Source organism: Neoarius graeffei, chromosome 12 (assembly GCF_027579695.1).
Source record: "Neoarius graeffei isolate fNeoGra1 chromosome 12, fNeoGra1.pri, whole genome shotgun sequence".
In the NCBI taxonomy this organism is placed as follows: domain Eukaryota; kingdom Metazoa; phylum Chordata; class Actinopteri; order Siluriformes; family Ariidae; genus Neoarius; species Neoarius graeffei.
Genome location: NC_083580.1, coordinates 28449453 through 28476472, shown reverse-complemented (window position 1 = coordinate 28476472; position 27020 = coordinate 28449453). Strand labels below are relative to the sequence as shown.

Sequence of the window (27020 nt, the reverse complement as noted above, 5' to 3'; positions counted from 1 at the left end):
TTTATGCATAAATATAGAGAATTCTAAAGGGTTCACAAACTTTCAAGCACCACTGTATATATAAAATATATTAACCATTACTCCTGTAGATGTTTGTTCGTGCCTGAATCCTGCAGACTGGTCATGTATGACTGAACATAGTGTATGTGTGAACAAGCTTATCTGTATCTATATTTGTAGTTTGTGTGTGCATCGTACAGTGTCTCCTTTAGGTCCCGCTGCTCCCTGTGGTCCTGGCAGTCCTCGGTCTCCTTTCTCTCCCTGCTCTCCAGGAGGCCCAATCAAACCAATCAGACCTGGATGACCCTGAAATGCACACAATTAATAGGAATACTTTAACAGGAATACTTACACACTTGCTCATTCAGGGAATTATCAATCATATGGCAGCAGCACAATGCATAAAGTCATGTAGAAACAAGGCAAAAGCTTCAGTTAATGTTCAAATGAACAGTCTGGAGAGCAAATATGAAACTTTACGCACAAAAGTCTGCAGAGTTTACAACAGAATGGTATGAAAAACTAGATAGAACTCGACACCAACGGCGTCAATGGGGATGCCTCCGCCTGGTAGACTACACGCCTTATTAAGTTGTGATTTGGGCATGGACATTTGACCTCACAGTAATCTTGACCTGTGACCTTTTAACCTCAAAATCTAATCAGTTCATGTTTGTCCCAAAGCGCACAAATGGTGAAAGTTTGGTGAAATTCCTTTCATTAGCCTTTGAGATATCGTGTTCCCAAGGTTTTGGGACGGACGCACGCACGGACGCACGCATGGACGGACAATCCGAAAACATAATGCCTCCTGCACCTTAAGGTGGAGGAGGCATAAAAAAAAAATTAAAAAAAAATCTAGTGAGTGGCAGTTCTGTGGACAGAAATGCCTAGTTGATGAGAGAGCTCAGAGGAGAATGGTCAGATTGGATAAAGTTAATAAGGAAAAATTCAAATAACCATTGTTTCAAGTGTGGTGAGCATTTTACCAGACGTACGTCAGCACCACTGTGTGCAATATAGTTAATTGAACTCCTATGGGAGATTTTGGAGCAATTGAGCAGTATTAGTTCCAGAGACTTGTAGAACCTATACTAACGCACACGGAAGCTGATCTGGTAGCTTATGGTGGCCCTAGGCACTTTATGTTGGTTTTTCTTTTAATTTGTCACCCATTTATAAGTTTTGTCGTCAGAAAGGAGCCTGTACCTTTTCTCCTTTAACTCCAGTGTCCCCTTTCATTCCAGGCAGTCCAGAAGGACCCTGAGAGAGAGAAAGAGAGTATGTCAATTGTTATTTGTAGACTCTTTTGCAGTGATTTAAGTGTGGCAGTGAGTAGGTATTTTGAGGGAGTACCATAGGTCCTGGGGGTCCATCAGGTCCAGGAGACCCAGGCAAGCCTTGTTCTCCCTGAAAAAAGAAAGAAAGAAAGAAAGAAAGAAAGAAAGAAAGAAAGAAAGAAAGAAAGAAAAATAAAAACCCAGACACCTCAATTAATTCCCTGAACTATATTAGTATTTCATCTCTGCCTCAGCTTTGTATAGATTCTGCCAAACAATGATTTAGCTACAACTACAACTGTTGGAAACCTAGTCTTTGTGGCTTCTGAGTTATCTCACTAATATATAGAGGATATTACACAGTTGCGCGAAGATATATATAACTATGAAACATATTACATAGTTGCATGAAAATATGAAGTTTATCTTCGAGTGGTGAACATATCCATGAGTGAAAATATTTTCAACATAAAAAGACAAACTTCATATCTTTGTGGAACGTTCTTTATGTTACATGGACACATCCACAAAAAAATATGCAAATTAATACAACGAATTTTAATTTTGAACCGGTTCGCCATTTTGACGTGTGTCTAGTCAGTATGAAAACACTAGAAGTGATGTCATCAGAGTGAAATATTGGGAATTATTATACATACAGGACACATTTTCCATGGAATAAAACATGTATTCTATTCCCTTCTAGCAGGTTTCATTCATTTAGTTTGATAGCATGTAATACTGTTAGCATATCACTTATCCTATGTGTATTACATCACTCTACCCAATGGAGAATGAGCATTGAATATGATTTACGATACTGCACGTTGTCAAGACAACATGACGTCACACGTCAGAGCTGATACGAATATCCAATGAGAAAGTTTTCTGCTGTGCATGCGTAGAACCATTTCTTTGTTTGCTGGAAAAGAGAAAGATTACGCTAATCCAGTGCGAGTATTAGTTATGCGATAATTAATCACTAAATAAATAAACTGAAACTAAAGACCCGGATAAGTGGTAGAAGGTGGATGGATGGAAACTAAAGACACATTGAAAGGCTATCAAAACTTTATTAGGTATTCTTCACGCATATTTACAAGCAGTGGCAAACAGTTATTATTAGAGCTGGGACTTAAGCTTAGCCAAAACTTAGCCAGACACCAAAAAAATACAGGGCAAAGGAGTTTGCAAGGGATTAGTGGCAGGGTGCCAGGTAGCGCTGTTGTGTGTCGTTGGCAATGCTGATTTTAAAAGTAACTAAGCAAATTACAACCCCGATTCCAAAAAAGTTGGGACAAAGTACAAATTGTAAATAAAAACGGAATGCAATAATTTACAAATCTCAAAAACTGATATTGTATTCACAATAGAACATAGACAACATATCAAATGTCGAAAGTGAGACATTTTGAAATTTCATGCCAAATATTGGCTCATTTGAAATTTCATGACAGCAACACATCTCAAAAAAGTTGGGACAGGCTGGAAAAGTTAAAGGTCCCATGGCATGAAATTTTCACTTTCTGAGGTTTTTTAACGTTAAAATGAGTTCCTCTGACCTTCTTAAGTCACCCTAGTGGCTAGAAATGTCATAATGTGTAAACCAAACTATGCCCACCCTTTGTCAACATTTGAGAATGGCGCGTCAAAATGGCACGTTGATAGGCTCTTCCCTTTACTACGTCAGCAAGGGAGATGATCCCCACGCCCCCCCTCTGGATTCCCACCCACTGTATGGATTGCCCGCCCAGCTCAAAAGTTGCCACCATAGATACGTCACTTCAATTTTGTAGTGAGGAGACCATAGAGGACACAACAACATGGCACCACCTAAGCGAGCGAAACATGGAAATTGCGCTGTACATGGATGTGACAACACAGAAAGGAGTCTGTTTTTACTGCCGATGGGAGAGCCCCTGAAGACGCAGTGGCTTAATTTTATTTACTCCAATAATACGCCGTCGAGTCTACCTAAGACGGTGTATGTTTGTCGGAAGCATTTTCCTAATGAATGTTTCCACAACTTGGTGACAGTACAGGGCAGGTTTTGCACATCAACTGTCACTGAAGCCTGGGTCCGTACCAAGCATCCCTGCCGCATCAGCCACAAACACCGAACAAGTAAGTGTTAAGTCGTTTTGCCGTGTTTTAAAATCGGTGCGTTAGCCTTGCAATGGCTACATTAGCTGTGCAGCTAACCGCTTCCTGCAGTTAGCCAGGTACTCTGCGCTACAAAACCAAAAAGCATGCAGCATGCTCTGTTAAACTGAGTTTAGTCTGGAAATTGACTGTAACTTATGAGCTTATGTTTGACTATTGCTCCGCAATGCATGTCTTCTGTTGGATAAGCGATATGTTGCTGTAGTTGCTGCTTCTATCCTCTTTGGTTATGGAGTGCGTGTTCAAGCCTAGGGTATTATACGTTCGTAAACTACCACTCCGAACACTCTCTCTCTCTGTTCTCTGTGTCACGTTGAGTTTACGAAAGGAGTCCGAGGGAGAACGGGGTTTTGTCTTAGCAGCATGGCTACAGGCGCTGATAGCAGCGAGTATGTGTGTGCACGCAAACACTATACTACTATACTATACTACTAGTGTTGTACACACATTTTCCCACTCCCTTATTTAGACTTGTGAAGGAACCTGATTAGTGGTCATTTCTTCTTATGTTATGTATTTCTCATATTTATTTTTGTGTGTCCATAATTTTCTGGTCAAGTCCCTCCCCCTCCCCCCATGGCCTGCCCCCACCCTCTACCCTTCCCCGCCTCCATGCTTCTCATTAGCAAAATGACGCACTGGGAAAAGGGCTGAAATGGGGCTTTCTCCCAGGAGGCTATATCTACGTGCCGAGGGTTCATTTCGAGAAAGGCTGCGGATATAACATCCGGAAACCTCCACGAGCCCGTTTAAAGGAACAGTCCACCGTACTTCCATAATGAAATATGCTCTTATCTGAATTGAGACGAGCTGCTCCGTACCTCTCTGAGCTTTGCGCGACCTCCCAGTCAGTCAGACGCGCTGTCACTCCTGTTAGCAATGTAGCTAGGCTCAGTATGGCCCATTGGCCATACTGTATACTGTACAGTATTTTTTGGGGCTGTAGTTAGATGCGACCAAACTCTTCCGCGTTTTTCCTGTTTACATAGGTTTATATGACCAGTGATATGAAACAAGCTCAGTTACACAAATTGAAACGTAGCGATTTTCTATGCTATGGAAAGTCGGCACTATAATGACAGGCATACTAACACCTTCTGCGCGCTTCAACAGCGCATTGATACAGAGCTCAGTATCAATGCGCTGTCGAAACGTGCAGAAGGTGTTAGTACGCCTGTCATTATAGTGCGGACTTTCCATAGCATAGAAAATCGCTACGTTTCAATTTGTGTAACTGAACTTGTTTCATATCACTGGTCATATAAACCTATGTAAACAGGAAAAACGCGGAAGAGGTTGGTCGCATCTACAGTAACTACAGCCCCAAAAAATACCATTGGCCATGCTGAGCCTAGCTACATTGCTAACAGGAGTGACAGCGCGTCTGACTGACTGGGAGGTCGCGCAAAGCTCGGAGAGGTACGGAGCAGCTCGTCTCAATTCAGATAAGAGCATATTTCATTATGGAAGTACGGTGGACTGTTCCTTTAAAGCATCAACAAACCACCATGCCATGGGTCCTTTAAAGGTACAAAAAAGGAACAGCTGGAGGACCAAATTGCAACTCATTAGGTCAATTAGCAATAGGTCATTAACATGACTGGGTATAAAAAGCGCATCTTGGAGTGGCAGTGGCTCTCAGAAGTAAAGATGGGAAGAGGATCACCAATCCCCCTAATTCTGCGCCGACAAATAGTGGAGCAATATCAGAAAGGAGTTCGACAGTGTAAAATTGCAAAAAGAGTTTGAACATATCATCTACAGTGCATAATATCAAAAGATTCAGAGAATCTGGAAGAATCTCTGTGCGTAAGGGTCAAGGCTGGAAAATCATACTGGGTGTCCGTGATCTTTGGGCCCTTAGACGGCACTGCATCACATACAGGCATGCTTCTGTATTGGAAATCACAAAATGGGCTCAGGAATATTTCCAGAGAACATTATCTGTGAACACAATTCACCATGCCATCTGCCGTTACCAGCTAAAACTCTATAGTTCAAAGAAGAAGCCGTATCTAAACATGATCCAGAAGCGCAGACGTCTTCTCTGGGCCAAGGCTCCTTTAAAATGGATTGTGGCAAAGTGGAAAACTGTTCTGTGGTCAGACGAATCAAAATTTGAAGTTCTTAATGGAAATCAGGGACGCCGTGTCATTCGGACTAAAGAGGAGAAGGACGACCCAAGTTGTTATCAGCGCTCAGTTCAGAAGCCTGCATCTCTGATGGTACGGGGTTGCATTACTGTGTGTGACATAGGCAGCTTACACATCTGGAAAGACACCATCAATGCTGAAAGGTATATCCAGGTTCTAGAGCAACATATGCTCCCATCCAGACGACGTCTCTTTCAGGGAAGACCTTGCATTTTCCAACATGACAATGTCAAACCACATACTGCATCAATTACAGCATCATGGCTGCGTAGAAGAAGGGTCCGGGTACTGAACTGGCCAGCCTGCAGTCCAGATCTTTCATCCATAGAAAACATTTGGCACATCATAAAACGGAAGATACGACAAAAAAGACCTAAGACAGTTGAGCAACTAGAATCCTACATTAGACAAGAATGGGTTAACATTCCTATCCATAAACTTGAGCAACTTGTCTCCTCAGTCCCCAGACGGTTACAGACTGTTGTAAAGAGAAAAGGGGATGTCTCACAGTGGTAAACATGGCCTTGTCCCAACTTTTTTGAGATGTGTTGTTGTCATGAAATTTAAAATCACCTAATTTTTCTCTTTAAATAATACATTTTCTGAGTTTAAACATTTGATATGTCATCTATGTTCTATTCTGAATAAAATATGAAATATTGAAACTTCCACATCATTGCATTCCATTTTTATTTACAATTTGTACTTTGTCCCAACTTTTTTGGAATCGGGGTTGTACATCGAAAATGAATACTTAAGTCGACGTGAACAATATTGTGGCAAGCGTGCATGGAAAAAGAGTGTGGAGACAGAAATCTTAGTTTCTTGGTCGTTAGCCTGTGCTACTTCCTCTCAATAGCACTGGCTTGACCGCTTTATCAGCATTCGCTAAATACTACTGATGAATGCTACACCGTCTGGAAGGTGACTTCATTGCTGTGCTGACGGCGCCAATTCACGTTTAAGCTCGCGTGGGCAATAAATTTTTGGTCCCTCCCACTATAAATCAAAATCTGATTAGTTAATTCATCTGTCACTTCCTACATAAAACATACATTGCCATGGCCTTCTGTGCCAGCAATGAAGTCCTAACCAATGAATGACCAAGTTTAGAGACAACAAACAAAAAAAAAATCTAATATAACTCTATTTTAATGTTTTCAGGACAGTAACCCTTTCATTTCTGAAGCAAACTTGATAGAAAATGGGGCCAAATTAGAATTAGAAGAGAATAATTAGAATGAAATTATGAAAGAATGAAAGAAATTAAATATAACATTTGAAATTCTCTGAAGGCCTAGAAGGCCCTGATGTTTCCCCTCTGTTTACAAGAGAAAAGTATACCAACAGACATCGGAAAAGAGAGTGTGTATTATAATAATGGCTTTTTTGTGGTACCTATATCAGATATATTCCATTCACCTACTGTAGCATGGTACTGAACTTGTCTTTGACTCGTCTTTGTCTTCGACTCATGCTAGCTGAGTGGAATATATCTGATACACTACTCAACACCAGCCAAAATTATTTAAATATGTCACTCAGAGCTGCAATGTATTTTGTATGAAAAATGCAAGTTTAACACAAGAAGATAAACTTCATATCTTCAAGGCAATGTGTGATGTTCTTTTTATTACATTCACAAACAAAAAGTACCTAAATTGATCAAAGCAATTCATCAATTTCCTCACAAGTGACATATAGAGATTTATGTCACGGTTTTGGTTCTCCATGTCCCAGATGTAGTTTGTATGAAAAATACAAATGGCATATTTCCCAGTAAAACACTCGTTTCCATATAATACATTTGTTTATTAAATCCTACACACCTTAGTTGTTTGTGTGTGTGAGTGTTTGTGTATGCACGCATGCTGAAACTCACTACTGGGCCAGGGATTCCTCACAATCCTTCAGAACGCTCGTTTCCATATAATAAATATGTTTATTAAATCCTACACACCTTAGTTGCTCGTGTGTGTGTGTGTGTGTGTGTGTGTGTGCACGCGCACACGTGCTGGAACTCACTACTGGGCCAGGGATTCCTCGCAATCCTTCAGAACCAGGCTTGCCAGGAGCACCTTGGGGTCCAACAGGACCTGTCTTACCCTGTGGACCCTCGAGTCCAGGCTCGCCCTGAGAAATAAAGACATAAAGGCAATAAACAGCTAGAGGCAGTGCCACAGTAGCCAAGTAGTACAAATATAATGTTTCACCAAAAAGCTTTTAGATTTTGAGAATGTGTTGCTGTCCTTTACCTTAGCTCCTTTCTCTCCCTGTCGTCCCTCAGGTCCTGCCGCTCCTGGAGGACCCTAAACATTGAGAAATTGAATGAAAAAGAGAATGAAGTATTAATGTTGCTACACAGACATACAGACAAAAACAGATTGACAGATGCAAGGCTTTAGTACATCTCTTAATCTGAGATGTCTATTGTAGGAAGAGAACTACAAAAGGCAGAAGTTACTTACTCTCTTTCCTGGAGGTCCAGTTGGTCCAGATTCACCAGTTGGTCCTGGAGATCCCTGACACAAACAAATTAACACAAATAAACAAAACAGTTGCATTTACACTTCAGAAATCTTTGACAAATGGCTGATTGACAGGTTAACTCACAGGCTGACCAGGCTCTCCGTCATCACCTTTGTCACCAGGAGGACCATCCAAACCCTGAAAAAAAATAGTTACTGTGATGTCACTTTCCAAATGGTTATTTACTGTGATACTGTGAACATATAATAACATATAAATATACATTTCAATAAAGTAATAAAACGTACAGGTGGACCAGGCTCTCCAGGAGGTCCAGGATCACCAGGAAAACCACTTGGACCCTAAGAAACAAAATAATACGTTAAAAAAAAATTAATATTGCATTTATATCAAATTATGAATTCACAAGATACCAGTTTGAATGTGTTTAATTAGTATTAACAGATTACTGAATAAAGATAAAAATATACACATAAAAAATAGTTAATTTTTTTTTTAAAGTCTGACATTTGATTTCTCTAATGAAAATAAATTATATAAAAAAAGAATGATTAACTAAGAAGAAATATTATTTTGCAAGAAATAAATTTGTTGTAATTCTGATAAATAATGAGGGTCAGAACTCACTGGACTTCCTTTAGGACCATCATCACCAGGAGGGCCCTTAGGTCCTGGTGGACCAGCAGAGCCAGCAGGACCAGCTTCTCCTTTTTCTCCTCGCTCTCCTCTTGGTCCCTGACACACACACACACACACACACACACACACACACACACACACACACACACACACACTTGTCTGAAGTCACCATCCAAGTCACAGTCTTTATTTTCACTTATCAGAAACTAATACAATTATTAAGTCGGGTTATACTTGTCAAGAATACATTAACTAAAACTGAGAGAAAATTTGAGTTGTTAGAGAAATCCTCATATGAGACAAATAGCTGCATGTTCTGATATTGGCCTCAGACTGTGCAGTGTAATCATGGGCCTTTTACAAAGAAATTATATTGTGTAATTATTTAGATTACAAATGTGTAATGTAACACAAATTGTGTCTATTTTGTGTGCTTTTTTGGGGATTTAGATAGTGATGATATCATACCGGAGGACCAATGTCGCCTTGTAAACCGGGCTCTCCAGGCTCACCTGGGTCTCCCTATACAAAGAGAACGAGAGACAGAATGAAGAAGCAAAGTGTCAGTAAACACCATAATGTTCTTTAGAATAACACTGCTAGTCATACCTCTGGATAGAGCCTATCTATGAAAGTGTCACTCAAATGAAACTTATCCAAGACATAGCATCTGTACATTTAATTTTTCATTACAATTTTAAGGCTGCTTTTCACATGTTGATCTAAAAGCTGTTCATACAAGCTGTGTTATTGAAACATGATAATGTAGCATTGCTGTTCTCTTCTAATAACATTTAATTCTGTTTATAGTGGCCATTCAGTTTTCAAACCTTCTCTCCCACAGCTCCAGGGTTTCCAATTCCTCCAGGGGGGCCCTGAGGTCCATCAGCTCCTGGGGGTCCAGAGGGGCCTCGGGGACCTGGAGGACCAGGTGGACCCTGAGAGAGAAAGCGAGAGAGAGGAAAAGAAGAGACACAGTGATGGGATTGGATTAAATTCAGACTACGGCTCAAGATTAACCATTATGTTTTATTTGAGTCAAACTGACATACCTTAAATATTTATTAAATGCATAAATTGATTCCGGCTTATATTATTTTATCACAAGTAGAGTACAACAATTATAATTAGTTCATGTTGACAAAAAAGCAATAATATTTACTTTTCAGGGATAATTAAATTTATTAGCAATAAAATTAGTTAATATGTTTAAAGTCTTTATTTTTCTGTACAGCTGCTTTGTGACAATGGCTGTTAAAAGCACTATACAAATAAACTGACTTGCCTTCATACATAATACATGTGTAATTTAAAAAAAGTAGTATTTTACTTTACATTTGTTTTTATTAGCAATACAAGCATTGTTGTATTGTACATATTCACTGCTAAGTATATAAAAGAAGTTACAATAAATATGTATATTAAAATGCTAAAATAGTTATAATATAGATATATAGGCAGTGCTTAAAAGCAGAGATCCTGATGAGTTTATGAGCAAAATATTTGCAAGGGCACAAAATCAATCTAAACAGAATAATATTAGAGCATATGAACCATCAAATTGTGTAGTGTCGTGTATTTCACATCAGTAAATTGCTGCATTGTCTTGTGAAAGTGATAGCAATAATTAGATGCGCATTGCTGTTACGAGTACATATTTATTCCTTTCTTTGACAGTGCATGACATGCGCCAGAGACACCATGACATTTATTATGGTGTGACTCTGCTGGGTGCCTGGTGGACAGTAGTGAACCAGTGCCTTCACTTTATATCATTACTATAGTTACGATCAAATAACAAACTTGATATGTCAAACAGTTGTCTGGTTACAACTGTCATGGCCACAGGTGTTGGAGCTCGGAGTGCAGCCAGACTGTAAAGCATGCGCACATCATTAGGACCAATTAGCATGTACCTGTTCCTGACTAGAGCACAATCACAGCGCATACACATAAGGACTCTTGGTAACACACAGCCTTTGCAAAAGCCTTGCATTTTGTATCACTTTTCTGGTTTTGACCCCGTTTGTATTTTTGGATTGTGAGTATTGCATTACCTCTGATATCCTGTCTGTACCTCACTTGACCACTGCCTGTACTTTGACTCTGCCTTTGTCTACGTTTTGGATCAGTTTGCTAGCGTGCTTTCAATAAAACTCTTCCTGCACTTACATCTGTCTATCGCCCTTGAAACTATCAACTATCAACTTTTCAATTTTTTTCAACAGAAACTATCAACTGTCCAACAAGCTAGTGGACTAATAAAACTGTTTTAACTAGTTTTATATGAAACTGTCATGAATATTTTCCGTAAAACGTGTTACTAACTAATCCCACATTATTTTTTAAAAAGCAAATTAAAAATAACTACTGGATAAAAACCCATTTATCTTATGTGATTAAAGATACAAATTTCATTGTCCAGTGGTCAAGTGTTGATGAGATATGTTGCCTTGTACTTACGGTCAAGTTCCCGGTGGTGGTACACGTTTGTATGTACTGACACTGTATGGTCAATCCATCAAAAATCAGCCTGATGCCTTAACATATTCTCTTGAGTATGGGGCTCTGCTCTGCATGTGCAAAGCTCTGCTATTAAAATATATAAACAATATTATAAAACTATCAGAAATTTGAGTGCATTCCTTCTTACCATGTGACCAACATCTCCAGTTTCTCCTTTCTCACCAGGAGGTCCAGGCAAACCCTGTGTGCAAAACAAACCAGAAGTTAATAACAAATTCCTTCATTCTTTACTAAATATTTGTTCAGATTTATTAAAAGCAGTGGGGGCAGTATTTAAGTATTAAGTGCTAGCTGCAAGGAGACAACAATTATGTGTGTCAGCACATTCCCACCTGAAGGCCAACAGGTCCTGGCGGCCCAGGGAATCCTCGTGGTCCCTCGTCTCCTTTTTGCCCAAACAAACCTTGCTGTCCTCTCGGACCAGGCTCTCCATCAGCTCCCTAAAGAGGAAGGGAGGGAGATAAAGTGGGATAAAAAGATAAGATCTGTTAATATAGAGCTGGTGCAGTGTCAGAAAATAAAGAGAAGCATGGCATTTCAGATCAAATTTTTTTGTCAACTAAACAAGTATACATAGTGTAAAATGTCCAAAACAGAACTCACTCTAACATAGGACTTTTTTCTGAATTTTTTTTTAATAATGACAATACCAGTTATAATTTTGAACCAAGCAGACTGAACATTTAATAGTCTTAAAGACAACTAGTTTATGTTTGAAATATGTTTCTAAGACAAATGTAAATACTGAAGTTCTGTACATGCACATGTATACATTTAGTTCTCAATCAAAGCCTACAGTATGTTTCAGAAGTAGCTTTTACCTAAAAGTAGTAATGTTTCGTTTAAATTAAATTGTTTTCCCACATAAGTAGTTTTTATTGAAAGCTCTGGAAAAACAACAAGTGATCCTTCTATTTGGGTGAAGCTCCTTCACACTTCGCTGGTTGTGAAGAGTGCAAATCATCATCAGGAATACTGTGTAGAATTTAAAATATAAAATACTGTAGATTTTATTTGTTTAACACTTTACATCACCACTGTATAAGTCTGTGTTATGTCATATAGCTAATGTACCCATTATTGGTCTTAAAAAGTAAAAAATAGTAGATCTGAAGATCTGAGCAGGTGTGACCAAACTTTTGATTCAGAGTGGATCTCAAATGACTCTCAAACGCAATTACCATGAAAGGAAAGAAATGCTTTCCTGATCTTTTCAGGACCGCACAAAGTGCATAAGTGAAACTGCAATGCTGTGATGACATCACATGTTATGACACTTGTGGTAATCTTACAAACGTATTTGTATGACTGAGTCTGTTAATAAAAGCATTCTGTATAGAATACAACACATTATAAAGACATAAAATGTTAATGAATTTTAGGAAGCTAGTGAAATACAGTACTGTACAAAAGTCTTAGGCACATGTAAAGAAATGCCGTCGACCAAAAATGGCTTAAAAATAATTAAACGAAATGTTTCAACATTAAAAATACTGTAAACAGCAGGAAGCCATAATAAATGAAACAAAGTCAATATTTGGTGTGAGACAACCCTTTGCTTAAAAACAAAATCATCATCTCCGGTACAATGAGTACAGTTTTATAAGGAAATGAGCTGTAGGTTTTACTGAGCATCTTGCAGAACCAGCCACAGTTCTTCTGGACACGCTGACTGTCACACTTGCTTCTTAATTTTGCACCAAAACCCAGTAGCCTTCATTATGTTTTCTTTTTAATCTGAAAAGTGGCTCCTTATGTAATATGCTGCTCAGATACAAATATTTTTTTTTTCTGTAACGTTTAATTTTGTGCTGGAAAATGGACATTTGGAACTCTAAAATGTTTTTGTACTGACTTGATAATACAGAAGTCATAAAATAGAAATCTATAACAAAGTTTATATGAAAAAAAATAGGGTGCCTATGACTTTTGCACAGTACTGTATATAATAAATAAATAGATAACTAATACTCACAGCAGGACCAGGTGCACCAATTGGCCCTTGGGGACCAGTTGGCCCAGGAGGACCCTGAAAAAAGAAAGGAATGGAAAAACACAAAGAGATATAACTGAAGACAAAGCTGTTTATATTGTTGCATTTGCATTCATATTCAAAATCACCACCTGCATGTACAGGAGGAGGGAACGAGTAGAAAAAAGAAGAAATAAACTCACCTGCTCTCCTTTATCTCCTTTGCTACCTTTCTGACCAGGCTCACCAATCTCGCCCTGTCAAAGAAAAGATATTTCTACTGTAAAAGGGACCAATATGGATAAATATAAATAAAGGACAAATTATTATATATATATATATATATATATATATATATACACACACACACACAGTTGTGTTCAAAATAATAGCAGTGTGTTTAAAAACGTAAGTAAAGCTCAAAATCCTTATAATAGTTTTTATTTCCATGCGTTGGGAACACTGCACATTATATTCTACATCAAAACATGAAGAAAAATGTATGAATATTTTAATTACTTTACAGAAAATGAAGAAAAATGAACATTGGGCTGTTCAAAAAAATAGCAGTGTCTGCATTTTACATTACAAACTCCAAATATTTACTGTATAAACTGAAAAAATCTTAAGGATTTAGTATTCCTGTGAATCACTAAACTAATATTTAGTTGTATAACCACGGTTTCTGAGAACTTCTGGCACCTGTGAACAGGTATTCCAGCCCAGGATGATTTGACAACATTCCACAATTCCTCTGCATTTCTTGGTTTTTGCTTCAGAAACAGCATTTTTGATGTCACCCCACAAGTTTTCTATCGGATTAAGGTCCGGGGATTGGGCTGGCCACTCCATAACTTTCATTTTGTTGGTCTTGAACCCTGATGCTGCTCGCTTACTGGTGTGTTTGGGGTCGTTGTCTTGTTGAAACACCCATTTCAAGGGCATTTCCTCTTCAGCATAAGGCAACATGACCTCTTCAAGTATTTTGATATATGCAAACTGATCCATGATCCCTGGTATGCGATAAATGGGCCCAACATCATAGTAAGAGAAACATCCCCATATCATGATGCTTGCACCACCATGCTTCACTGTCTTCAGAGTGTACTGTGGCTTGAATTCAGTGTTTGGGGGTCGTCTGAAAAACTGTCTGTGGCTCTTGGACCCAAAAAGAACAATTTTACTTTCATCAGTCCACAAAATGTTTTTCCATTTCTCTTTAGGCCAGTCGATGTGTTCTTTGGCAAATTGTATCCTCTTCAGCACGTCTTTTTTTTAACAGTGGAACTTTGTGGGAGCTTCTTGCTGATAGATTAGCTTCACACAGGCATCTTCTAATTGTCACAGTACTCACAGGTAACTTCAGACCGTCTTTGATCACCCTGGAGCTGATCATTGGCTGAGTCTTTGCCATTCTGGCTATTCTTCGATCCATTCGAATGGTAGTCTTCTGTTTTCTTCCACGTCTCTCTGGTTTTGCTGTCCATTTTAAAGCACTGGAGATCATTTTAGCCGAGCAGCCCATCATTTTCTGCACTTCTTTACAGTATATGTTTTATCTCTCCAATCAACGTTTTAATCAAAGCACGCTGTTCTTCTGAACAATGTCTGGAACGACCCATGTTTCTCAGGTTTTCAGAGAGAAATGCATGTACAACATGTGCTGGCTTCATCCTTAAATTAGGGCCACCTGATTGACATCTGTTTTTTCACAGAATGAATGATCTCACTAATTAAACTCCACACTGCTATTATTTTGAACACGTCCCTTTCACTTAATTATTCAATTACACTGACTCAGGAGCATGCATATCATGAATGTTGGGTCTGTTGGTTTTCTATGACTCTATTACACCTACTGGTAAATTATTTGCCATGTAGTAATATAATTTCCACCAAAAACAGTGATTGATCTGGTTAGTCGTGTTGGACTGCTATTATTTTGAACACAAGTGTATATATATATATATATATATATATATATATATATATATATATATATATATATATATATATATATATTAGTGCTGTCAAGCGATTAAAATATTTAATCGCGATTAATGTCGCGACTGTCATAGTTAACTCGCGATTAATCGCAATTTAATCGCACATTTTTGTCACATGAAAAACCATTGTAATTCTCTTATCAGCATAAAAAAGTGAATGGGCTTGCTTTGTACCAATGGGTTTTTTTTTTTTATTGCAGAGCATAACACATCTTGTCACAGCCACTGACATCCATAGCTTCCATATTAGATGAGAAAACCAAGGGATGAAAAATAAAGTGCATATCACTGTGAAAATAAAAAAATGTTTTATTTTACTCTTCATTAGTTTCTTTTGAAGAGAAGTATTTGCCATAAAAAAAGAAAAAACAGATAACAAAAATAAAAACATTCATCATATGTTCAAAAACGTTCATCATAGTGTGGCACTGTATTATCTAATGCTCACTGCTTATAACTATACACCTACCCGGTGGAGATGAGCTGGGAAACTGAAGACTGAAGGAACAGTATTGAAAAGTATTTTTCCAGTCTCACCTGTGAAAGGTAATCCCATGTGATCTCGTTTGGACGGTAAACCTGTTGGTACAGTTAAACGCAGCGCGCGACAAGCCTCAGCAGGAACTACAGGTGACTCGCAGGGCCAAATTAGAATTTGCGTTAACGGCACTATTTTTTTTAATCGTGTTAAATTGAGATCGCGTTAACGCGTTATTATCGCGTTAACTTTGACAGCACTAATATATATATAAAAAAGGTAAATAAAAATCAAGACAAATAAGAATTGTGGTCCTTTAGAGCAGACACACCTTATCTCCATCTTCTCCTGGAGGTCCAAGAGGTCCAGCAGGACCAGGCAAACCAACAGGACCCTGAATACCATCTCTACCAGCAGGGCCTTGAGGTCCTTTTTCTCCCTGAAGAAATAAACAACAAGCTTGAAAGATCTGTAAGTGCTGTGATTAGCGCGCCGAGACACAAAAATATTTTGGGGTTTAGAAGGTTATGAATTAGATTCCACATTAGAGATTAGGGTTAGAGGTTAGACTTTAGGAATTAGGAGTCAGGGACAGCTTTTGAATTAAATTAGGGAATATGAATCCAGAGATAGGAGTTAAACTTTCAGGGTTTATGGGTCAGGGATGAAAGCTTCACAGTTAGGAATTATGGGTTAGGGATTATTCAATAAGAATTATAACATTTTAACACAAGGTATGCGCGAGCCATAAGATAAGGGGTCTGGTTCACATTTAGGTGTTCAGCTGCTAGAAGAGGGAATTTACACAAAAGACTAGGACAAGTGCTACTCACCGGTCCACCTTTCTCTCCAGCAGGCCCTGGGGGTCCCTGAGGTCCTGGGCGTCCAGGGGGTCCAGTGGGACCTGTCGGACCAGCAGGACCTCGTTCACCAGGTGAACCCTGGAAGAAAAAAAAATGAGGAGACAGAGGAAATTGGAACTGGTAATACATGTTAGAAAAACCGTAATTGAGTAATCATGTAGTCTTTGTTTAGAACAGAACATTATTATGTTAATGTAAAAATTTTACCATTGAGCATGCTAGGTGCTTACTGACCATGGCATATGTGTCTAATGAAAAATACTGATTATTAAAAATCAGAGAGAAAGAGAGAGAGAGAGAGAGAGAGAGAGAGAGAGAATAAGACAAACCTGCGCATATTTACTTACTGAAAAGCCACTGTGTAGAGCGGAGGACAAAAAAGGAAACAGGAAATAAAATAGTAAATATAAAAGAGGCACTGGAAATAGAGAGAAAGACAGAGAGAGAATGAGAGAGGGAGAGAGAAAAAGAAAGATGGATGGAGAGATATGGTGTTTACTCACAGCAGGTCCAGGTGGACCTGGTGGTCCTTCATTCCCTTTCAAACCCGCAGTTCCCTGCAGAAAAAAGATGATAAATATGTTGGTTTTTTTCTATTTTAGGTCCTTATTTTCATGTTTATATATGCAGCTGATATGTAGAAATATTTTGCTGAGAAATTATACAAATGATATTTGTATCTATCTTAGTGATCAAAAATTAACTTATTTTTATTTATAAAATGAATTTTCATTTTCAGTGGTAAGCTGATTTTTTTTTAAATTTTCAATCATGACTAAAATGTTATGCTTTATTTAGAGGTGAATGTGTTTATATATGCATATGTAAATAAAAGAAAGTTAAGAAATTTTAAAATTATGATTATTATGAAATTTTAATATGATTCTTTAAAAGTAGACAGCTTTTCGATTTCATAAAAAAAAAAAAAAAAAATCGGTGAAATTTATTTCCCTCTGAAATTTGGACATTGTGATATATGTTTATTTCTGTAATATCTCACAAAATCAGGCCATTCTGTGGCTGGGAAGTTATTTAATTTGAGGAGATTCCCTAGCAAATAATGTGCATGAAATCGTTCGCTTTGTGCAGTCAAGCAGACAGAGGAAGTCTGTGTGCGCATGCGCAGGTTTACCTTGACCATGCACTGACAGTTATATCATTCTGTTGCTACACGAACAGCTGATCACACCGAGGTGCTTGCTGACCGCTGATATTTATTAATTTGGTCCTGCGTTTCCTTTCCTTCACAACATAACGTCTTTTCTTCTCGCTTTCCGTTACTGTAGTTGGTCTTTCACATTTCATTCGTGTCCTCCATTTTTGTCTCCTGTTTCAAATTTGTATCCCACAATGCCTTGTGCAAATGGGGAAAGCCCACCACGTGATGCATGGCATAGTATCTTGATTTGGGTCAGGGTGAAGCAAGAAAAAAAAATTAGGGCCATATGGCCCTAAATTAATTGTTCTACTAAAAAAACAAAAAACCTAATAAAATTGGAAGTCTGTGATTTGAATTTAGTAGCTTTCAGTCCACTAAACAAAAATAATTGGGTGTCAGGGGAAAATTCTTTTTCACTTGAAAAATCTGAAAGACAGTCTACCTTTAAGCAAAGCTGACCTAATTATTAACAATGTGGATGTTCACTCTGGTTAAAAATTGCTTACACGGGAACAATATTACTTTACTTTTTTTAAATAACAATTTTAACATGTTAGTTTTAACAATAGAATGCTAATTTTTCATTGTAAAACTTTGCTCAATTTCAGTAACAAACCAAAAAAAAAAAACAACTGGTGGCTCAGTGATTAAGGCAACTGGCCTACTGATAAGAAGGACATCAGTTCAAATCCCAGCACCATAAAGTCTGACCTGTACAGTTGCTTTAGATAAATGACTGATCATATTTTCTCCATCTATTATTTACACTCACACACACATAGTATCTCTAGGATATCCAAGCATGTGTGTGTGTCTAAATATGGTTTATAATGAATATATAAACTGTAACTTACCATAAAATACTTAAATTATAGGTCTCACAAAATAAGCTCAGTAGAGTGGTACTAAGGCTACACCACCAGAACCATGTAGGAAAAAGTGAATTTAAAGAACTGATGGAAATCAGAGCAGCTCCACTCAGGCTAAACATGGTGCACAGGATCATTAATAATAAGTCTCCTAATTACCTGACAAACTATATTACCAAGTTAGTAAAAGAGGCATTTCTACGACACAAGATCTAGTGTAGCTGATCTTAATTTAATTCGATTTAATACATTACTATTACCACAAATAACATCTTTATGCAGAGCATTTTTTAAGGATTTACTAGGAGACCAACTGGTCTGGGCAATACAATCACAGGCCCCAGAGTCCATGTGGCTGCACCACTGCGGCATATTCTGTGATGCAAAATGGTTCACCAATCACCATACAGACAAACACACTACAGTGACTACACAGCTATCAAGAGCAATTACCAAGCACAAACATTATGTCAAAGACACTCAAAGTTACATAGTAATGACATCGGATTCTGACATCAGCCATCTCAGTAACCAAATTTTAGTTTTGTTTTTCTTAACCAACATGATCTTGTGTGTATATCTTATAACATAGATCTTCGTTTTCCTTGTTAAATGTATACTTACATGGTACTTGGTTAATTAATTGCAACTAATTGAACCAAATGATAAGACATAACTTGGTTTAAAATTTGGTCTCCCAGTGAAGCTGATTTGGCATTGACTAGGAGACCAAATCTGGCCACTGGGAGACCATTTGGTCTCCCAGTAACTATGTTAAAAAATGCTCTGTCTTTATGATCATGTAACCATATGCTGAATAAATACTTTTATACTGTGTGTAGAATGTTGCATGTTTATGTTGTTCTTGACATGATGTAAACTTGCTTCTTATTTTCAAATAAACTAAACTCTAATTGAATTAAATATCACTTATATTGAGATTAAAACTGAGTGTTATAAATGTCACTTACAACAGGCCCAGGTAACCCTCTCTCTCCAGGAAAACCTCGCAATCCTTGGGGTCCATCTTTACCAGCAGGACCTGCCGGACCTGGATCTCCCTAAATATACACAGAACCACACCCCCAAGCGCGCGCACACAGACACACACACACACACACACACACACACCAGAGGGAATCAGGTATCATGTATACGCCTACAAATCAAAGTAAGTTTCACCTCATTTAAGTCTTCTGTTTAGCTGTTAAATTCAGGCTTGATTACCAAGAACTGTGCTTCTTTTATTCAAAAACCAGAATATGGTTATTGTGATTGTCTGTTTTTACATCACTGTTAATAGCAGACAAAAAAAAAAGTTCTTGACTGAAAGCAGCGATACGCGGTGTTATTCATTAAGAGATGACAACAATTTACAGGGCGTAGTCTTCTAAAAGAAAAACTGTCTAAATTTAAAATACATTATTCCATTCATTCATTTCTATACCACTTATCCACTGTGGGTCGTGGGTGAGCTGAGGCCAATCGCAGCTGACCATGTGTGAGAGGCAGGGTACATTGGACAGACAGGTTGCTAGTCTATCGCAGGGCTAACACAGACAGACAGCCATTCATACCTATGGGCATTTCAGAGTGGATTACTACTGGCTAGTAGTAATCCACATGTCTTTGGACTGTGGGAGGAAACAAACTTCTTCATTTACATAAGCACCAACATTGATGTATTTATATAAAAGATATTTTGTATAGTTTAAATATAAATCTATCTATAAAAAATTTTTAAGTAAAAACTGTTTTGTTAACTTAATACCACATACCGATTTTTAAAAAATAAATAATCATCTGGATGTCGATAATTGTGGAACGATGTCAATAACTGTGGACAAAGGTGTCGATAATTGTGGAACGGTGTCACATGATCTGATACGCTAAATAATCGGGAATCAACTCCTTTTTTTCCAGTGGAAGTGTGAGTAATTTTCATGCACAATTTACATATTGAAAGTCTTTTCTACTTTTGCAATGGCCAAAAGATCACTAAGGTGTCGATAATTGTAGAACAGCTCTAGTTTCTTGTTTTAAAATCTCTCATATTATCAAGCATCAACTAACTATAAAAAATGTTTAAAAAAAAACTGTACATAGTTTTGGCATTTATTGATGACTATACCATACAGAACACACTTCTTCCTATAGAGATCGGAGTATGAGTCATTCCACCGGACATTAGTGTTGCGATAGAAAACACCAGCCCTGTGTCCAAAATTGCTCCCTACTCACTGTAGTGAGGGTGCCATTTTGTAGTGCTGTCAGAAACCTTATTTACACCCTATATAGTGCACTCAAAGTATCCCACAATGCATCACGAAAAGTAGTGTACAACTGATGGTCACTAACCAAGCAATATATCCCATCATGCACTGTGGTAGCGCTGAAAGAAATGAAATTAAAAGTCTCAAATTTGATTTAATAAAAGGCAGCGGGGCGGCACGGTGGTGTAGTGGTTAGCGCTGTCGCCTCACAGCAAGAAGGTCCGGGTTCGAGCCCCATGGCCGGCGAGGGCCTTTCTGTGTGGAGTTTGCATGTTCTCCCCGTGTACGCGTGGGTTTCCTCCGGGTGCTCCAGTTTCCCCCACAGTCCAAAGACATGCAGGTTAGGTTAACTGGTGACTCTAAATTGACCGTAGGTGTGAATGTGAATGGTTGTCTGTGTCTATGTGTCAGCCCTGTGATGACCTGGCGACTTGTCCAGGGTGTACCCTGCCTTTCGCCCGTAGTCAGCTGGGATAGGCTCCAGCTTGCCTGCGATCCTGTAGAACAGGATAAAGCGGCTAGAGATAATGAGATGAGATGAGAAAAGGCAGCGGCAAAGAAGAAAGTATTCAGCCTTGATTTAAAAGAACTGAAAGATGCAGGTACTTTGTATTTATTAATATGGGAAATACGCTCAGTATAATATGTACAGTGGTGCTTGAAAGTTTGTGAACTCTTTAGAATTTTCTATATTTTTGCATAAATATGACCTAAAACATCATCAGATTTTCACACAAGTCCTAAAAGTAGATAAAGAGAACCTGAACAAATGAGACAAAATTATACTTGGTCATTTATTTATTCAGGAAAAGGATCCAATATCACATATCTGAGTGGCAAAAGTATGTGAACCTTTGCTTTCAGTATCTGGTGTGACCCCCTTGTGCAGCAATAACTGCAACTAAACGTCTCCGGTAACTGTTGATCAGTCCTGCACACCGGCTTGGAGGAATTTTAGCCCATTCCTCCATACAGAACAGCTTCAACTCTGGGATGTCGGTGGGTTTCCTTACATGAACTGCTCTCTTCAGGTCCTTCCAAAACATTTCAATTGGATTAAGGTCAGGACTTTGACTTGGCCATTCCAAAACATTAACTTTATTCTTCTTTAACCATTCTTTGGTAGAACAACTTGTGTGCTTAGTGTCGTTGTCTTGCTGCATGACCCACCTTCTCTTGAGATTCAGTTCATGGACAGGATGTCCTGCCATTTTGCTTTAGAATTCGCTGGTATAATTCAGAATTAATTGTTCCATCAATGATGTCAAGCCGTCCCAGCCCAGATGCAGCAAAACAGGCCCAAACCATGATACTACCACCACGTTTCACAGGTGGAATACTGGAATGCAGTGTTTTCCTTTCTCCAAACATAACACTTCTCATTTAAACCAAAAAGTTCTATTTTGGTCTCATCCGTCCACAAAACATTTTTCTCATAGCCTTCTGGCTTGTCCATGTGATCTTTAGCAAACTGCAGATGAGCAGCAATGTTATTTTTGGAGAGCAGTGGCTTTCTCCTTGCAACCCTGCCATGCACACCATTGTTGTTCAGTGTTCTCCTGATGGTGGACTCAAGAACATTAACATTAGCCAATGTGAGAGAGGCCTTCAGTTGCTTAGAAGTTACCCTGGGGTCTTTTGTGACCTCGCCGACTATTACACGCCTTGCTCTTGGAGTGATCTTTGTTCGCCGACCACTCCTGGAGAGGGTAACAATGGTCTTGAATTTCCTCCATTTGTACACAATCTGTCTGACTGTGGATTGGTGGAGTCCAAAATCTTTAGAGATGGTTTTGTAACCTTTTCCAGCCTGATGAGTATCCACGATGCTTTTTCTGAGGTCTTCAGAAATCTCCTTTGTTCGTGCCATGATACACTTCCACAAACATGTATTGTGAAGATCAGACTTTAATAGATCCCTGTTGCTTAAATAAAACAGGGTGCCCACTCACACCTGATTGCTATCCCCTTGATTGAAAACACCTGACTAATTTCACCTTCAAATTAACTGCTAATCCTAGAGGTTCACATACTTTTGCCACTCACAGATATGTAATATTGGATCATTTTCCTCAATAAATAAATGACCAAGTATAATATTTTGTCTCATTTGTTTAACTGGGTTGTCTTTATTTTTAGGACTTGTGTGAAAATCTGATGACGTTTTAGGTCATATTTATGCAGAAATATAGACAATTCTAAAGGGTTCACAAACTTTCAAGCACCACTGTATTTATCACAAAAATACATGCACGTATTTATTATTTTGAAAACCCACCAGCTGCCTGATCTGACACGTTTTATTTGTGCAACAGTAATGACGTAAATACCAGCGCGACGGATAAGTGTCTGAAAGTGTTTTTTCATTTTACCAATGAGTTCACTAGTCCTCTACATAGTAATTCCCTATATAGGGAGTAGTGAACGAGTGAGCGATTTTGGACACAAGGCAGGTGAGTGAAAAAATTCTACAATTCTTAGCCATTTCTCGTTAATCTTTTTTTTTGTGAACAAATGTATAAATGTAGCTACAAATAAAACCACACCCAAGATAGAATCTATTTGATTACAACCAGGAATGAAAAGCTTAGGTGTGTCAATCTACCAGATGGCATTGTATTTGGGTGGGGTTGTACTAATGCATGCATGTGTGTGTGTTCTCACCTTGGCTCCTTCTTTACCAGCAGGTCCGGGCAGACCTTGTTCACCTGGTGGTCCTGGAGGTCCGGGATGGCCTCGCTCTCCCATTGGTCCGGTTTCACCTGTTGGTCCCTACGCAGTGAGAAATGGGTAATCAATGAATTACGGGTAATATAGTATTACACATTAGCCCAGCCGTAACAGAATTGCACTGGACACATTTCACAAGATTATGACAGATAATGGTGTGGATTAGATCCATTTTTGGATTATCATATTTAAATCCATTCCAAGTCTGTGTGCTGCTCTAAATATAGAGATTTTTACTGTAAGATAATGACTAGAGAGGGAGCAGTCAATAGCAGGTCAAGGAAGCTGTAGTTGATAGCTCAGATTTTGTTTAATGAAAAATGCATTCTTAGTGATCAGAATGCATCTTCTTGTGTGTGTGTGTGTGTGTGTGTGTGTGTGTGTGTGTGTGTGTGTGTGTGTAAATGCTCACCTGAGGTCCCAGCACACCTGGAGGTCCAGGAGGTCCAGTCTTTCCTTGGAAACCCTGAGGAGAGGACAATTTCATGAGTGAGGAATGAAAAAAGTGGTGGTACAGTTGATTGAACAGTTGGAGGGACAGATGTTGGGATAGTTTTAAAGTTTGGAGGACAGATAGGTGACAGGTGTACAGAAAGACAAAGATTGATGGAGATAGCAGGTATAAAGATGGGTGGACAGGTGGGGTGAATGGGATAACTGTGTCTCATAAACTGGGTGGGACTGAAAAAAATGTATGGTAAGTTAAACTTTATCAAAATGCCTTCTTGGGGATCAAACTAAATCTCCTTTTGTGTGTGTGTGTAGCATGGCTCACTGTCTCTCCTCTCTGGCCAGGGTGCCCTGGCAGTCCGTCTTTTCCAGGTGGTCCCTGAAAAAATAGACAATGGACAAATGAGAGAAAAAACAGGAAACGAAAAAAAAAAACCCTACCATTCAATTTTCATTTCTATTTCAAATGTTACTCACAGGAGGTCCTTTAGGTCCAGGAAATCCAGTTGATCCCTGAGGTCCTGGCAGACCCTGCAGAACACACACACACACACATTAAACATTATCAATTACTTGTTATCTTTGTAAACAGGTGGACTGTCACTGCAGCCTAGGACAGTAGCCCTCCCTACCAGCAGAGGTCAATGTCACTATCGTTCTATTCAGCTATTCATTTCCTGTTTACTTCTTGGTTTTACTTTATATCAGCACATGATCTTTACTCTTTGCAAAAGTCTTGCCAGTGTCTTTTCCTGTTTACTTCTTGGTTTTGTATGATATGGGTGAATGGTCTCCACTCTTTGCAAAGTCTTGACAATGCTTTGTGTTGTGTCTGTTCCAAGCTGTGTTTTCCCTATTTTCCTTATCTGTGTTCTGACCATTTTGCTAACTCTTTTTGTCTACTCTTTGGTTTATTCTCTTGGTATGAAGATTTGTGCCAATAGTGTGTTAATGTGATTACTGCTTGCCTAATTACTTGGATTTTGGATTGTGTTTTAACAGACTCTGTGCATGGAACTTCACTCTTCTATGCAGTCCATGTTGCACATTGTAAAATATTTATGGACAAACATGAGGCTAGATATAGGACAGCATCAGCATCCAACTTTAATTAATCATCCATCCATTATCCGTAACCACTTATCCTGTGCAGGGTCGCGGGCAAGCTGGAGCCTATCCCAGCTGACTATAGGCAAGCGGCGGGGTACACCCTGGACAAATTGCTAGGTCATTGCAGGGCTTTTAATTAATCAGCTTTAATTAATTTAGTATAATAATGGGAGTTCTTGACACATCACATGCATAAATTTGCATTTATGCATGTGCATAACCCATATTGTACATTCTTAGATTTTGAAGCTCAGATTTCTGAGCTTACTGTTTGTGAACAGTTTATTTGGAACCTTTGGATATTACTGATTGTTGATCAGTAATTGGTACAAAAAAATATAAAGTATTGTAAATCCATACCCGTTCACCAGGTGGTCCTGGGGGTCCATCACTTCCTGAGTTGCCCTGTGGAGGTGCAAAGTGGAATGAAGAAGGGAAAAGTGTACACATTTTATATATTTTTTTTATTTTTAATTGTTTAAACAATCAATTTAACAGGTCACACCTGGGCAACAAGAAACACCAGTCACATGTTCCAATATTTTCAATCACTTGAAAAATGGGTGGGTTCAAACAAAAAAGGCATTTTTTTCAAAAGTTGTTGAAAACATTTAGATGTAAATATCAGGAAATGAAAACTGAAATGCTAATCTATCATCTCGTTCATTTTTTGTTCTCAAACCTAAATGCCTTCAGTGTATAGCAAAAGAAAAGAGAGAATTGGTCTTGCTGTTTCAAAACTTTCAGAGGGGTTATTCAGTCATTAAGGCACTTGTTATTCAGTATGGTGTGCAGTTTTGGTAATGTGATAAACTGGAACATGCATCATAATTAATTCAATATAGCAGTTGATGTCAGTTTATTCCACAGAAAACACCTGTGGAATAAACTTTTCCCTGGCTGTCAGGGCTGCATTCATGTTTTTGTATTGGGACACCTCTAAAGTTTGTCCAATCAAAGATTTAATTCTAGCTCTTTTTCACTGTTCTGTAAGCAGGCCAGGTGGGAAGTAACCATGACAAAAATCATTAAAAAACACATTACAAACAGTCAAACTATATTTAAACATGGATCTTAACATCAGCTTAAATAATTTAGAAAAATTGAATAGAATAATAGGTTGCTCGGTTAGTGCTGCACATCACCCTTGATCTGTAGTTTTTCAAAATCAGTGAAAATTTTAATTAATTTTCATTTGCTGTCTGCTTTGCATGAGCTACAGAGCAACAATGAAAAATGATGTGTACGAGAAAATTATATTAAAAAAGAAACAGTGCATCACTGTGAATAACAACGTGAATTGCTCTCCCACACACCATTTATAGTATAAAGCCTTGTTAAAGTAGCAGTGCACTACAAGATACAGTGTCACTGTGACTCACATATATACAATTTGATTTAAAAGAGTCAGATTTCTGCCATTTTTAGTTCATAATCTCTAGCATTTTTCATTCATGTGTTGTCCCATCCTTTCACAATTAGTAGAAAAAGAGGTGGATGAAAATGTTTTACACTTTACAGTACATGAACTCAGCAGTGATACATGTCTCTGATGAAATTAAAAGTTAGTTACCTTTGGTCCTGCTTTTCCTGTGGGTCCCCTTGGGCCTCTTTCTCCACGAGGGCCCTGAAGAAAGAGAGAGACAGAAGGATGGAAGGATGAGCACTGTATCCTTTAACCAGTTTCCTGGACTAAACTTTTTTCAACATCTATCTGGATGTGCGTGTTGCGGTAGGAAGGAGACTCTTACAGTAGGTCCTCGCTGTCCCCGTGGTCCAGGCTTTCCAGATATTCCCTACAGAAAGATAGAGATAAACACAAAAGATAGGTACAGACAGTTAGCATTAGTCACAGCATT

The 27020-nt window shown here is 38.5% G+C and overlaps 1 protein-coding gene across 2 annotated transcripts in view; it reads right to left on the bottom strand.

Annotated features, from left to right (window-relative positions):
* Positions 1-27020, bottom strand: part of col5a1 (procollagen, type V, alpha 1) — a 278601-nt gene that overhangs the window by 24618 nt on the left and 226963 nt on the right. For both annotated transcript variants that reach the window (XM_060935757.1, XM_060935758.1), the window contains exons 33-58: positions 26913-26957; positions 26735-26788; positions 25522-25566; positions 24529-24582; positions 24377-24430; positions 24014-24067; positions 23536-23643; positions 19570-19659; positions 17074-17127; positions 16541-16648; positions 16039-16146; positions 13427-13480; positions 13227-13280; positions 11584-11691; positions 11379-11432; positions 9556-9663; positions 9194-9247; positions 8714-8821; positions 8374-8427; positions 8210-8263; positions 8065-8118; positions 7852-7905; positions 7622-7729; positions 1357-1410; positions 1210-1263; positions 199-306 (exon numbers count right to left, since the gene is read on the bottom strand). In XM_060935757.1, the coding sequence (XP_060791740.1) occupies positions 199-306; positions 1210-1263; positions 1357-1410; positions 7622-7729; positions 7852-7905; positions 8065-8118; positions 8210-8263; positions 8374-8427; positions 8714-8821; positions 9194-9247; positions 9556-9663; positions 11379-11432; positions 11584-11691; positions 13227-13280; positions 13427-13480; positions 16039-16146; positions 16541-16648; positions 17074-17127; positions 19570-19659; positions 23536-23643; positions 24014-24067; positions 24377-24430; positions 24529-24582; positions 25522-25566; positions 26735-26788; positions 26913-26957 (1854 nt within the window). The remainder of the gene's footprint in view (positions 1-198; positions 307-1209; positions 1264-1356; positions 1411-7621; positions 7730-7851; positions 7906-8064; positions 8119-8209; positions 8264-8373; positions 8428-8713; positions 8822-9193; positions 9248-9555; positions 9664-11378; positions 11433-11583; positions 11692-13226; positions 13281-13426; positions 13481-16038; positions 16147-16540; positions 16649-17073; positions 17128-19569; positions 19660-23535; positions 23644-24013; positions 24068-24376; positions 24431-24528; positions 24583-25521; positions 25567-26734; positions 26789-26912; positions 26958-27020) is intronic.